At 39.4% G+C, this 15,844-nt stretch overlaps 1 protein-coding gene across 3 annotated transcripts in view; it reads right to left on the bottom strand.

Annotated features, from left to right (window-relative positions):
• Positions 1–15,844, bottom strand: part of CNOT10 (CCR4-NOT transcription complex subunit 10) — a 58,245-nt gene that overhangs the window by 8,731 nt on the left and 33,670 nt on the right. For 2 of the 3 annotated variants that reach the window (XM_020905924.2, XM_020905922.2), the window contains exons 12-13: positions 14,845–15,021; positions 13,304–13,384 (exon numbers count right to left, since the gene is read on the bottom strand). In XM_020905924.2, the coding sequence (XP_020761583.1) occupies positions 13,304–13,384; positions 14,845–15,021 (258 nt within the window). The remainder of the gene's footprint in view (positions 1–13,303; positions 13,385–14,844; positions 15,022–15,844) is intronic. The other variant, XM_070455307.1, reaches the window with a different exon arrangement.

Here is a 15,844-nt window from a genome sequence, read left to right as displayed (position 1 = left end):
TTGCTAGGTTGGGCTGGAAACGTAAACTTCTGTTTGGTTTTCTACTTAACGGGCAGCTCATTTAAAAGGAGTCTAGCTAAAGACTTGACACTAATAGATCATTTGAATGTTAAACAACCGCTCCACAAAGCAATCTTAAAATAAACCCTTGTCAAATAGAAATGAGGTCTGAATGGCCAACCACAAATGACCTGACATTAGATACGGGGTTCTGAGTTATGTTTACAAATTACAATACATATGTATATCATGAAGTGCACTCCGGGTGTAATTTCAGTCTGGGAAGAATGGGGCCATCCTAGCAACACAGTTCTCTAATACTCTGAAATTCTCTGACTAGAAATGCCCCTCTGGTAAAACCACAGGCGGGCAAATTCAGAAGCAGCCTGTTTCCTCCTCACTGCCTCAGTCCTGATTGCTGGAACCTTAGAAAATTGTCCACTAAAGGAAAAGCAGCCCCTCAACCCCTAACAATGCAGAATAGTAGACTGGTACGAGGAAAGATTTATGGCCTGAGGCTGTGACGATAAGGGCGAGAAGACTGCCTAGTGTGGGTCCTTGTTTCATGACAAAGTGGAAACTCAGATCCAGAGTGGCTAAATGTATTCTCCAGCTTGGAGCATATGTCTAGGGTCAGGACAAAGAGTCAGCACCACGGACTCCCCATTCATGGGTCTTCCCACACTATCACGCTGCTTCTTTGTCAGTTCATAAGACTGCCCTAAAAATAAAAGTATAAAGAATAGATTATATTATGATTTTTCTAGTGCATACATAATTATGCACACACATGCAACCTAACTTTTTATCATTTATTATTGTTCTTTTTACTTTTTGGCTGTGTCGTGTGGCACGAGGGATCTTAGTTCCCCGACCAGGGACAGAACCTGCAGTCCCTGCATTGGGAACGTGGAGCCTTAACAACTGGACCGCCAGCGAAGTCCCATAATCCGCCTTTTTAAACAGGAAGAAAACAGAATTTAATTGAAACATTACAAGTTTACATTTTGTTACGGAGCACATAGTTTAAAATCTAAACCCTGTTCATACAAGAGAGTCACTTAAAAGCAGCAAGTAGTGTCATTACCAAAGGGATTTTCCTGACAAGCCTACAGTCATCTTCATGTGTCCAACCGCTGTCTTCACAACAAGGCCATCCCGTGGCGATGACCCCCAGGGGGAGTCCTCTGTGATGGAAGACTCCAGGGCCCAAAGGAGGGAGGCATTGGCTAGTTATCTCCTATTTCCAGGAGCACTTCAGTGGTTAGCTCTGTGTGATGAGATTAGGGTGACTTAATTTCCTCTTTTGGTTTATTTATAGTCTTATTTTTGAATGGCAATAAGCATTCCTTTATCAGTCAGATATGCATTGCTTATGAAGAAAAAGAATCACTTTTAAAGGTCTGTGTCTTGGGCTTCCCTGGTGGTCTAAGTGGTTAAAAATCTGCCTTGCAATGCAGGGGACACTGGTTCGATCCCTGGCCTGGGAAGATCCCACAAGCCGTGGGGCAACTAAGCCCAGGTGCCACAATGCAGGGGACACTGGTTCGATCCCTGGCCTGGGAAGATCCCACATGCCATGGGGCAACTAAGCCCAGGTGCCACAACAACTGAAGCTTGTGTACCCTGGAGCCAGTGCTCGGCAACAAGAGAAGTCCTCCCACCACAACTAGGGCACAGCCCCTGCTTGCCGCAGCTAGAGAAAGTGCGTGTGCAGCAATGAAGACCCAGTGCAGTCAAGAATAAATAAATAAAAAATAAAGGCCTAGGTCTCTAGAGGCCCTAGGCCATCATCAACTCACAGCTACTTGAATGACAGTCACACAACTGAATATCTGTTTCCATCTGTGACTCTTGCCAAAGGCCAGAGCAAAACATAAGCTCCTTAAAAGCAGAAGAAGCTTGCCTCTTTTGTTTTCTACACAAAGGCTGGAGCAATTTCTCAGTGTCTGCGTAGGTGTTTAACAGGCCATCACTGTTAAGAGTCATAGCTTTCAACATTGTCCATCTACCTCTCCAGGCCCCCAGACGCCCACCTGCCCAGGCGGCAGGCCACCTTGCTGATGAAGCCGACTCCTCTCCGGCTCCCAGACACAGGCTCCAGGGCCAGAGTCTAGGACAGGCCTCGCCTCGGGCAGGCGTGCTGGGAAAAGCCTGCCCTGGCCTCTCCTGACAGTAGGGGGGCTATTACTGCTCCAGCCCACTGTCAAGCCCACTTTGGGTCCAGAAATCAGTCATGTAAGACTTGCAGCAGGATTCTGCTTCTCAAACTATAATTATGTACGAGGTAAAAACTGGTTTTCCTCAGTTTTTACCTTTTTCCCCATGAGACACCGTATCAAATTGGAACAGGGTGAAAGATTCTACTGTTAAAGCAAGTTCCCTATTAAAAAATACTTGGAAAAAAAAAAAACTTGAATATGTGAATGCAAAACTCTCTGCTCAAGAGTCATCACATTAAAGTACGTTTCCTCGCATGAAACTAAAACTAACATTCATACTCCTCTTCTCTGAGTGCCTTCCCACCCACCCTAAGGGATCTCTTACCACCCTCTCGCTCACCCTCCATTTCCTCTTGGGAGACAACACTCCACGCTGCGTAATTCCTGCAAACTGGTCACACCAGAAACACGCTTGTCTCTGGAGAAATCACTTCACTTCTGATAGCTGCAACTTGAAATACTGACATCACCCCCCGCCCCGCCCCACCCTGCCCCACCACTTCCTCGAGTCACTGTCCGATCTGCTTGACCAACGGCTCAGTGGATCTGACAGGTCATCAGACTGGAAGAACTACACCTCAGGGGAAGGGACATGCTGGCTTCCCCCGCCCTGCCGCGCGCCCCTCCGCCGTGGGGGATCCCATGCGACCCTCCACACGCTGGAGGAGCTGGCCCTAGAGCCACAGAACGCCAACCCTTGGTAAAGAACAGAACAGAAAAGAAGATCAAAGAAAGGAGACACACGGGGAAAATGTTTTCCTTAAAGGACCAAACTACAGCAACAAGCCATTTAAGACTGAGCATTAAAATGTGTCAAGCCATATAGTCCGTGGGTAAAATGAATCTAAACCAGGTGCCTGAAACAGCAAAGTCAGTTCAGTCATTCAGTCGTGTCTGACTCTTTGCGACCCCATGGACTGCAGCACGCCGCCCTGTCCATCACCAATTCCCGGAGCTTACTCAAACTCATGTCCTTGGAGTCGGTGATGCCATCCAACCATCTCATCCTCTGTCATCCCTTTCTCCTCCTGCCTTCAATCTTTCCCAGCATCAGGGTCTTTTCCAATGAGTCAGTTCTTCACATCAGGTGGTCAAAGGATTGAAGTTTCAGCTTCAACATCAGTCCTTCCAATGAATATTCAAGACTGATTTCCTTCAGGATGGACTGGCTGGATCTCCTTGCTGTCCACGGGACTCTCAAGAGTCTTCTCCAACACCATAGTTCAAAAGCATCAATTCTATGGCACTCAGCTTTCTTTACAGTCGAACTTTCACATCTATCCATGACTACTAGAAAAACCACAGCTTTGACTAGACGGACCTTTGTTGGCAAACAGCTCAACCCACCTCAAAAGAGGCTACACTGGGGGTAAGTACAGTCAGTCACCATTTATCAAAGGTAAATAAATTCACAAAGTGACCTCATAACACACATTATTTGAAAAATTGGCTCAAAACATCCTATAAAGAATTTCTTCTAACAAATTGAATATGGTACTGGATTTAAAATTTTTTTAAATGTACATTTCAAACTGTTTCCATTTACCTACAAAAATCTAGAAAATGTTAAATGTGTCAACTCCAGCTCTTAAAATTTGAAGCTTCATGTCTTCTGTAAACATTTCGCTTTCTAATAACTGTTCCGTTACTAAGAGCCTTACTGATAAACACACCCCAAATCCAATACCAAGAGAAGGCCAGCTCAAAAAAGCTGAGGAAGTTTTCCTTTTCAACCAAATCTAGCATCTCAAGGAATCCAGTCCTACCCCAGGCAGCAAATAAAATGCAACCATCATAGACACAGCATCTTATGCATGGGCAGGACTGTAAAATCACTCAATCCAACTTGACAGAAGAGGAAAGAAAGGCCCAAATGGGTTAAACGATTTGTCCAAAGTCAGCAGGAGCCCTGTGGGGTTTCTCCAGAGTGGGAGACCACTGAAGAATTATCCCAACCCTGGCTTGTGATTAATTTGATCACCATTCATCTAAATGGGGTCCTGGGACTCAGATGTGAATCGTGCTATGCGAAGACAAGCTGCTGATAAGATGAAGGATGGGTCCCACAGGCAGGTTCCCTTCCTTGGAGGGGTTTACTAGATGAACACGTTTCAGGAGGATCAGACCCAGTTAAAAGACTGAATTGGGGCTGAGTCCCTAACTAGAGCAAAATGAGAGTCAGGAGATTATTAGCCACGATCTTGTTTTAGGTATGTCTCTCCCACTACAATAGAAGTACTTGGCTAAGACCAAAAGAAATAGGATTCCTTAAGTACACTAAAACTGCCTGTGATATTTATGTTATCCACCATTTGTTTGGCTCATCTTCTTTTATAAACACTGGGCCATGGGAGGTCCCTTTTAACTGAATGGGAAATAATTCACTGGGTGTCACATCAGAAGTCTATAAGAACTAATTAAGGTTCCATAATTTATACTTGTGGAATAACTGGGCCGAGTTAAATTTGGTCTGAACATTTCCTTTTATCCATTTTGAGCCTCTTACTAAAAAAAAAAAAAAAGATTGAAATTAACTGTTTCAGCAAAAAAAAAAAAAAAAAAAAGACATTGAAATTTCATTTTTATTTTCTTTGCTCCGATTTTCTCATACAGACATTTCCCATATTGGCCCCAACATTATTTCTTGCCCTTTCCCAGTTCTGTTATACTTTTTTCCAGGTTCTACAGAAGCCTCTAATTTATCTTTAAGAAATCAAAAGTTTGCTAGTATCACAATCTCAGAATGAATAACAAAAATGTCCTGTAATATGCAACATATAATACTTTGTACATACCCATGACAGTTATTAAAATAGCACGCAACAATAAAATGTTAATGTGACTAACCTTGTGGACTTCTCTCTTTACTATTAATAAGATATGCTTAGTCGCTCAGTCATGTCTGACTCTTTGCGACCCCATGGACTGTAGCCCGCCAGGCTCCTCTGTCCATGGGATTCTCCAGGCAAGAATACTGGAGTGGGTTGCCATGCTCTCCTCCAAAGGATCTTCCCAACCCAGGGATCAAACCTAGGTCTCCCACACTGCAGGTGGATTCTTTACTGTCTGAGCTACCAGGGAAACCCATTAATAAGATACTTCTATGCAAAAGGATTAATATGTTGAGCCCTTACCTCATATCATATAGAAAAATTAACTCAAAATGGATCAAAGACCTACATGTAAGTGCTGAATAAAATTATTTAACTCTTAGATGAAAACACATGGGTAAATCTCATGACCTTGGATTTGGCAGAGGATTCTTCGATATGACATGAGAAGTACGGTCAATAAAAGAATAAAACATAAATTGAACTTTATCAAAATGAAAAATATTTGTGATTCAAAAACACCTGCAAAAGACCTGAAAAGACAACAGACAGAATTGGAGAAAATATTTACAAGTCATATATCTTATAAGGACCCTGGACCTAGAATATATAAGTAACTCTTACAGCTCAATAATAAAAAAGACAACTAACCCCTTTAAAAAATAGACAAAGTATTTCAATAAACATTTCTCTAAAGAAAAAGATACAGATGTCCAATAAGCACATGAAAAGATGCTCAACATCATTAGGTTTCAGGGAAATGCAAATCAAAGCCACAGTGAGATACCACTTCACACCCACGACAATGTATCCATATGATAAAAAAGATGAACAACAAGTGCTGGTGCGGATGTGAAGAAATTGCCACTCTCATACACGGCTGGTGGGATTGTAAAAGCGGGGCAGCCACTTTACAGAACAGTCTGGTTACTCCTTAAATAATTAGATAGTTACCATGGGACCCAGCAATCCCACTTCTAGGTAGAAAAACAAAAACATGTCTACACAGAGACTTGGACATGCATGTTTAGAGCAGCGTTATTCCTAGTAGCCTAAAGATGGAAACAACCCAAAATGAATGAATAAGCAAAATGTGGTATATCCATACAACGGAATATCATTCAGAAATAAAAACGAATGAAATACTGATACAGGCAACAACTTGAATGAACCTTGAAAACATTATTGTAAGTGAAAGCAGCCAGTCATAAAACCCGCATATTACATAATCCCATTCACGGGAAAGTGCAAAACAGGTAATCTATAGAGACAGAAAGTGGACTGATTAAGGCTGGGGAGTGGACTGAAGAGAAAGGGGTTACAGCCAAAGGGTGCGGGGTTCTGAAATTGACTGGGTGATGACTGCACGATGCTGTGAATAAACCAACAATCATGGGATGTACACTTTAAACAGGTGAATTGTATGGTATGTGGATCATATCTCAATATGGCTGTTTTAAAAATATGTTATCAGTTATTTTGTTGTTTAGTTGCTAAGTCATGTCCGACTCTTTGCAACCCCATGGGCTGTAGCTTCCCAGGCTCCCCCATCCACGGGATTCTCCAGGCAAGAACAGTGGAGTGGGTTGCCGTTTCCTTCTCCAGGGGATCTTCCCGACCCAGGGACTGAACCCTCGACTCCTGCACTGCAGGCAGATTCTTTACTGCTCAGCCAATTTATCAGTGATAGTCAATGAATGTTTGACTTAAAAAGTCAACCCTTATAATATATTGGGTGTGTACAGTGTGTAAGAAAATCATTATCTCCCAAATGCACGTGGCAACATTAATATTTAAATCAAAGCATATGGCCAAAATATCAACCCTGTACATGTTTTTGCACTATGAGAGTCACTTGGGAGTTAGGCCTTTTAAAGATGAATTTTTCTGATGAAACACTCGCCTAAATTTTGTGGCATGTGTGAGAAAACTGGCATAGGAACAGTATCACACACCAGTAAAAACCAGGTATCAAAAAATACAAATACTTCAAGTGGTTCTAAAACCTTGGAGGCAGCACTGTCCAAGAGAAATGTAATCGGGGCCATAAGTGTTATTTTATATTTTCTAGTAGACACATTAAAAACAAAACAAAACAGGTGGAATTAATTTCATTATTTTAAAATTAACCCAATATATCTAAACTGTCATTTCAACATAATCAACACAAAACATTACTGACATATATTACAATTTTAGAAGTTGTGAAATTGGTGTGTATCATACATCTCAACTGTGTACCTTTCACAAGCCATGTCCCATGTGCTCAGGGCCCAGTGATGAGTGATTGTGATTTTAGATACTGAGGCTTTAGGGTCTAAGGAATACACGTAAAATACAAGGAGAGTTTTTTGTTGCTGTTAAAACGCCATTATCCACATGTCACCCCATGAGTGATATGTCAGAGAAACTGACCATTTATGAATCATTAATGGTTAATTGTATTTCCCCAAAGAATATATTTAGAGTTATATGAACTTTGAAAATTTTCAAAATTTCTTAAAACATTTTAAGTTAGGTATGATTTTTATATCATCTTAAAATATATCATCTTAAATGTACAGCTTGGTAAGTTTGAACATATACATGTAACCACCAGTCCAATTAAGATACAGAATATTTCTTTCATACCAGAAAGATAGATTCCTTCCAGTCAATTCCCTAGACACTGTTCTGATTTCTATGAACATAAGTTAGTATAGCTTCTGCCTATCGTACAAATGGTATAAATAGAATCATACAGTACGTACCTTACACTGAGTAAAAGAAGAAACAAAATGTTTTGAGATTTACATCATGTTGACTAGTGTGCCTCAGTAGCTTGTTCCTTTTTACAGCTGAGTAGTATTCCAATATACAGAGTGGCCTGTAATTTATTTATTTCTTAAAAAAAAAAATTTAATTTGGCCTCACTCGATCTTACCTGGGGCATGTGGGATCTTTAGTTTCGGCATACAGGACCTAGTTCCCTGACCAGGGGATCAAACTTGGGCCCCTTGCGCTGGGAGTGTGGAGTCTCAGCCACTGGACCACCAGGGAAGTCTCTACTTATGTTAAAAAAATTTTCGGTTGCACTGAGTGGCATGTGGGATCTTAGCTCCCCGACCAGGGATCAAACACTTGCCCCTTGCGATGGAAGCTTGAAGTCCCAGCCACCGGACCACTAGGGAACTCCTAGCCAGCAATTTAGTTAAGCCAATCTCCCACTGATACATGCCGAGGCTATTTCTAACTTTTTGTCTATCAAAAGTAAAGCTGCTTTAAAATTCTCATGTGGACAAATTTTCATTTCTCTCAGACAAAAATTGAGAAATGGAATCACCTTTCATTTAAATAATGTTAAGTCAGAGTACTTCTTTAACAAGACTGCAAGGAGACTAAGTATGCGTGTCTGTGCATATGTATTCTTACTTGTATGAAACCAATGGCTTTGCTTTGGGTGGTTCAGGAAATAAAGGAATATTCTTACAGTGTCATTATATATATGCCTTCTTGACCCAATGTATCAATATCTCTAAATTTGTTTCAGCCTCATGATCAAACTATTAATTTCTTAGACTTTTTCCTGCTTGGGGGATAAATTTCTGTTTTAATTTTGAGAATTTTTTTTCTGAAAGCTACCTTGATTTTAATACAGAACCTCACAATTGCTTCATGTATCCTATGCCTTCTGAAAATATATCTGTAACTTGGTTAGAATGATTTTTTGGGGGAACCAATCTTCATTCATGTACAAACGAAAAAAAAAAAAAAGGAAACTAGTCAAGAAACTCTGAATCCATACAGTAAGAAGTGGTCATTAGAACAGTCATGATAATTTACTGCATATTAGTTATGCTGGCAAAGAGGAAATGAGGTTTTGCATTGGTGTCTTGGGTATTAGAGCACAGAGGGGTCAAATATAACAGTCCATAAAAACTAAACTATGCACTCCTTATACATATTTCCAATCACACAAATGAATTCAGGCCAGAAACAGATAAAAATCTCTGACAATTCCAGGATCTCAACAGAGAACCAATGTGCTCAGGCTCCTCCTTTCTGCAGAAGACAGCTGGCTGCTGCCACCGAACTGCCCTCTAACACACCCAACTACGCCGGGAGCTTTTATAGCTTTGAAAATTACGACACAAGTCTTTTACGACTCCTTCCCCCACACCATTTGTCTCCACATTACGGTTACTACTGTCCTTGTCCAGCAGTTCTTTTTATAAATCTACCCTAAGGCTCCTTCCATCTTGTTCCATTTCCTTTCTCCCATCTGCTCCATAAGAAAAAAAGGTTAGTATGTATCAGCAAACCCATCTTACCTCACTTTATGATGATGGAATTCCCTATGGAGACCCTCTGTCCCTATCCACAAAAACAGGGAAGTAATTTTTTTTCTCTCTCTGAAAACCACCAATCCCCCTGTTAGGATGTGTGGAAAGCAAACAGTTGTGAAAGGCACAACACTCTCTGAGGGGATGAATGCCACCCTCCACATACCCGTCTCTCTTTTAGTGCCACTTACAGAAAGTAAATTTAAATTACACAACTCTGTAGCTGTTCAACCAGTGTGGGATCAGAAACGTCTTAAATTACATGCACACATAAAGCAATCCCAAGATTAGGGCTCATTCAAATAAATTTGTAAAAATTAAATCCAACTTAAATATTGCTGCAAATACCTTCATCATTAAGGATTCCTCTTAACTGTATACAACAATAGTCACTGCAACATTATTTATAACAGCAAAGACTGACAACATTATAACTAAACATAAATCAATGTTAAATAGTCATATCCATATAACGCAATTGTATGCATCCGTATAATGCAACTGTATGCACCCATTAGAAAGAATGAAACCAAGCTCTGTACTGATACAATCTCTACAGATGCATTGTCAAATGTGAAAAGTAAGGTACAGAGCAGTGTGGAACGCTATGGCTGTGGTGTAAAAATCCATATATGTATGCTGGGATGGTAATGAGAAATCTCACTGGAAGGACACAGAAGAAGCTGGTGAGCTGCCGCCCAATGGAGAGGACTGGTCGAGATTTACTTCACACTGCGGAGCCTTTACCTTACCTGGATTCTTTACCCTACAAAGTAACCTATTAAAGACAGAGGAACCCTGAGGTAAATATGAAATGTGGGTGGCTCCATAAACACAGACATCTGTAGAAAACAGCAGGCATATTGGGGGAAAAACTGTACATTTCTGGGGGGCAAATTTAAAGCATTTTCCCAAATACAGCCTTGGCTGAAATTTACAATCCACCCCTTTACATCAGCTCACTTTATACCAAACCTAGATTAGCTTTACTTAATTTGCTTTGTTTTTTTCACATTTCCACTCAGGACAAAAATCCAATATAGTGAGTTTATTTTAGCTATATGGTTGGAATTTGATTCTTTTTAAAATTTCATTTTATTTCACTCCATAGCTATATTCTTTTGTATATTTTGTTTGTCATTGTTTCACCAGTAATTTGTCATAGTATTTTTTATTTTTTTTTGCTATCTTCTGACTCATATAAGAAATAAGAATTCAAGAAAATTTAAATAAAACTTTGGAAAAAAACATTTAATTACTTTTAAGTTAAAAAAAAAACAAAAAACAAGCTGCTTCTAAAACCTTAAATGACCAGCTCATTTCTAACTAAATTTGAGAGTTTAGATTTTCTTCATATAATCAGAAGATTAATGCTTTCTTCCCGAAAATAAGATACAGTGGGAATGTACACATATACATAACCCAGGAAAGAGAGGCTGTATTACTGCGAAGTGGGAACTTGACAGAATAAAGAGATAAAAAGCTGCTGTCTGGACTTCCTTGGTGGTTCAGTGATTAAGAATCTGCCTGCTGAGGCACGGAACAGGTTCGATCCCTGGTCTGGGTGAATAAGTCTGTCAGCCACAACTACTCAGCCTGTGCCCCACAAGAGAAGCCCAGACACCACAACTAGTGTGGAGTCTCTGCTCGCTGCAACCAGAGGAGGCCCACGGGCAGCAACAAAGACCCAGCGCAGCCAAAAAAACAGGCTGTGGCTTTGTTGAACAGGGTGCCTGGAGCCCTAAGCTCGCTGACAGCAATGCCATGCCATCAACACGCTGATCTGACGATACATGACCAGAAAAGGGCACATGGCCAGTCTTTCCTCCAAAGAGACTCAGCAAGATTAATGGAGTAACTTCATGTTTTAAAAGCTGGAAGAAACAGATATTCCAGTAAAAAAATAAAAATCGTCAGTTATCCCACCACTATGAAGGTTCTGACACAGCTCCCCTCCAGACTTTTTTCATGCAGACACACATATATATTATTTTATAAAAACGTAACTGTAAACTATTTAGAGACAAATCTTAGCATTTTATAGCTCTGTCCAAAGCTTTATTTGGAAAGGTAAATGAAATTAGTCAAATGTACTATGAAAGATTACATGAAACATGGAGAGAGCCTTACATTATTAAGCTTATATAAAATAAATTCTAGATGAAACAAAAATTTAGATTGGTGGCTGTGACAGTGTAACAAAAAGTGCTAGAAAAATGTGGCTAAATTATTCTTTAAATCTTGGAGGCAAGAAGGCCTTTCTGAACATCGCACAAAATGGAAAAAAAAGTAAAGAAGATTGGTAAATACAACACTTAAGAAATGAAACTCTGTTTTATAACTAAATACCAGAAACAGTGTTATATGACAAACGATAAAGGTCAATTTCCTTAATAAAACAGTAAATACTACCAACAGGAGGTTCACAGTAAAAGTAACATAGGTGATCAATAAACTTTGGCATCAGATTGAACACCTTGGATTGAAAGAAACGTAAAATTTTAAAGTAAAGTCATTCCCCACTTATTAGGGTAATCAAATTATCACAAGAAAAAAGGACACGCCCCAAATCCCACCACCTGGTAAACTGGCCTACCTAAGTAATGCCGTTTTCTCCTAAGTGTTTGCCATCTGCTTCTAAGAGCAGTGCCTTTTCTTTTACCTGATTCCCCTGCAGCTAGCACCAGATTAGCACTGTTTGTTGGAAAGAATGTGATGAAATGAAATGTTTTCCAAAAATTTACAATGCTACCTGAAATATATGTCTCAACTGTACTCTTGTCACTTTTTGCAATGTAGTAGGTGAAAACATTAGCAATGATGGCTCTTTCATTCCATTTTAATTTGCAGTCCTATTATTGAAATCATTCTTAAAGAGACGCTGAACCATTAACCCTATATCCAAAACACAAAAAGATGATGGTCAAAAATATCCCAAGTTTGTTGAAAGATAAATTTATAGATTTAAGAAAGTCAGCTAACACCAAGGGAGGTTAAAAACAAAGAAAACTCCACTTAGATTCATCCTAGTCTAACTGATGAATGAAATACAGACAATCCACGTTGACAGAAAAATGGCACCTCTAACACAGTGGCTGAGATCAGACACTGGAGGCCAGAAGATAATGCAGTGACGTCTTGAAAAAGCTGACTGAAAACAAGAACAAGACCTAAAATACTTTTATTCAAAGAAAAGATCCTCCAAGAATGAAGATGAAATGAAGAGAATTTTAGATTTAAAAAGGAAACAAACAAAACAACATAAAACCTTAGGAAAAACTATGATGGGAGATCTTCAGATCGAAGGGAAATGATTTTATAAAAAAATTAGAATCATCAGGAAATGGTACTCATGTAGTTAGCCATAGAAGATTGCTCTGTTTCTTTCAATATAAACATGACTGTTCAAAGCAAATATAATGGTGTTTATAAATCTACACAGGCAATAATATAACTTACCCAAACTAACAGAGATGAAATAGAAAATCTGAATAGCATTTAACTACTGAAAAACTTAAATTCACTATCGAAACTTTCCCACAAAGAAGACCCTAGCTCAGATGGTTTTACTGGAGAATTCTATCAATCATTTGAGGAAGGAGCAGCACCTACATCAGATAAACTCTTTCACAAAACAGAGGAAGTTACTTCCCAACTCATTCATATGTTCAGTATAACCCCGAAACTAAAACCTAAACAAGACATTTATAGGAATGAAAAGCATGGACCACCTTTCCTTGTGAGCATGGAAGCAAACACTCCTCACAAAAAGATTCAATCCAACAGTTTATTAAAAAGGCAATGCATCCTGCCTGGGAGGGTTAAATCACAAGACTGAAAGGTTGGTTTAATATCTGACACTTAATGCAATTCATGATATTAACAAAATGAAGGACCAATGCGATGCTAATTTTCTTTAGATACTCACTTTAAGTTTTCTAACTCCTGTTTTCTCAATGGGGAAGAAGGAGGAGCTGGAATGCATTTGTCTCCATCATGGCTTTTACTGCTAAAATAAAGATAGAGTCCTAATTATGAAGAGCACAAATAAACAATATATTTATATTGATACAGTTTCATCTCCCTATCCCTACTCTCATGCAATTTTTTATGAAAAAAGTGTAAAAGAATCAAACTGAAAAATACTTAGTAATGCACTATCACTAACATGTTAAAGCTGTGGCAGAGGGACTTTTCTGGTGGTCCAGTGGTTAAGATTCCGTGTTTCCAATGCAGGGGACACAGGTTCGATCCCTGGCTGGGGAACTGGGATCCCACATGCTCCACAGTGCAGCCAAGAAATTAAAAAAAAAAAAAAAAAAAGCTATACCATGTATTAGCTTCTTTCCCCTACCGCTTTACAAAATCTGTAACAGAAAACAATATCTCTACTATACAAAGGAAACCATTCCAGTATTTTTACAAATTTCTCATTTTTCTAGTTGTCTTTTACCAACTATAGTAAAGCATAACCCCTTGATGGAGGGAAAAAAATTTCACAATTTTTGTTCCCAATTTTCTATAATAAACGTTGTATTTTTAGCATCTTAGAAAAGATGCTGAGATGGAAGACTCGAGTTTAAAGGTGCCATATGTAAAAAAGAGCTCTTTACATATAACAGTGTTTGTTTTATCACGAGATAAAATTCTCCCAATCTTTGTGCGCTCACTGCTTAGTCACCCACTTGTGTCTGACTCTTTGCAATGCCATGGAATGTAGCCCGCCATGCTTCTGTGGCCATGGAATGTCCCAGGCAAGAATACTGGAGTGGGTGGCCATTCCCTACTCCAGGGGATCTTCTCAATTCAGGGATTGAACCTGTGTTTTGATTCTTTACCACCTAGTCACCTGGGAAGCTCCCCAATTTCTAGAGATTGCCATAATATTTCATTTAATGTAGAAAATCAGAACTATCCAGAAATACCCTGAAGGTCAGTGGTTTACAGTATGTTAAGAGAAAAGGCACAAAATAATAAGAAAAGAGAAGTTTTAGGGATTTAAGTATTGATTTTAATAAAGGTTTTTTTTTAAAAAAAAAAAAGCCATCTCTGACAGCAACAGGATTTCTTGCAATGTTTCGCCATAGCAGCAAAAAGCTGTTACTTTCTAGTTTTCTCTTTCAAGATTCTCTCCTCACTTAGCCTTCACCTTATTTTTCTCTCGTAGAAAAAGAAAACACACACACACACACACACACACACACACATATTTGGCCAAGCTGCGTGGCTTGTGGGATCATAGTTCCCCAACCACGGACTGAACCCAGGCCTCGGCAGTGGATTCTAGCTGGAATCCACTAGACCGCCAGGGAATTTCCCAGAAATACTTAAACATTCATACTTCCTATTACTCAAAACAGAAAACTTTGGAAATTCCGGCTGCAGATTTTAGGAATTTATCTACTGGATGGAAGCTGACTAATGAAGACCCACAGACTTGAGTGAGGGAGGTCAAAGTGGTCGGAATACCTGCAAGCGTCGCTGCTTTCACTGCTCTCCGTGTTGCCCCCTAACTGATTACTGTTTTTAGATCCATTTTCCTGCTTCGGATCTTGCTGGTCTTCAGGTAAGAGTAGCAAGGCATTTCGGAGACAAATGGCCGCAAACTCCATACTGGCTACAGGAATGGCTGAAGACTGTCCATCACTGAAAAGAAAACTAAGTCAGCTAACAAAACGACAACAATAAATAAGACTTCCCCATTATCAGGAATAAAACCAACGTAACTAAATAATAAAGGCTTTGTCCTTGGACAGGTAGAAATGGTAATACAAGCAGTTAGAATGCTAAAGAATCCAAAGCCTAAATATCACGCAGGCATACCCTGGGGACATCATGGGTTCGGTTCCAGACCACAATAAAGACAGCATCACAATAAAATAAGTCACACAAATTTTTTGGTTTCCCACTGGATATATAAGGAATGCCTACACTATGCTGTGGTCTATTAAGTTTGCAACAGCATCATCTCTAAAAAAAAAAAAAGCCAATGTACTTGTCTTAATATTAACTGTTAAGTGCTAACTATCACTACCCTTTAGCAAGTCAAAATCTTCTTGCAACAGTACCATCGATGATCACTGATCACCATAACAAATAATGACGAAAAAGTTTGAGAAAGTGCCAAGAATTATCAAAATGTGACACACAGATTATGAAGTGAATAACTATTATTGGAAAAATGGCACCAACAGACTTAGACTTGCTCCACTCAGGACTGTCACAAACCTTCAATTTGTGGGGGAAAAAAAGCAACATCTGCAAAGTGCAACTCAGCAATATCAAAGTGCAATAAAGGGAGGTATGTCTGTATATAAGATGTAAAAAGTATAAGCAACAGATTGCAAGTATATGCATTATATACCATGTTGTTTCTACTGGAATGGAACTTCAGGGACAACTTGATGGATACCTGCAATGTCAGTGTTAATCTGACAAAGGAGTTACAGACAATAAAAACCATAGTGAA

The sequence above is a fragment of the Odocoileus virginianus genome, chromosome 26 (genome assembly GCF_023699985.2).
Source record: "Odocoileus virginianus isolate 20LAN1187 ecotype Illinois chromosome 26, Ovbor_1.2, whole genome shotgun sequence".
In the NCBI taxonomy this organism is placed as follows: Eukaryota; Metazoa; Chordata; class Mammalia; order Artiodactyla; family Cervidae; genus Odocoileus; species Odocoileus virginianus.
This window is presented reverse-complemented; position numbering and strand designations above follow the sequence as displayed.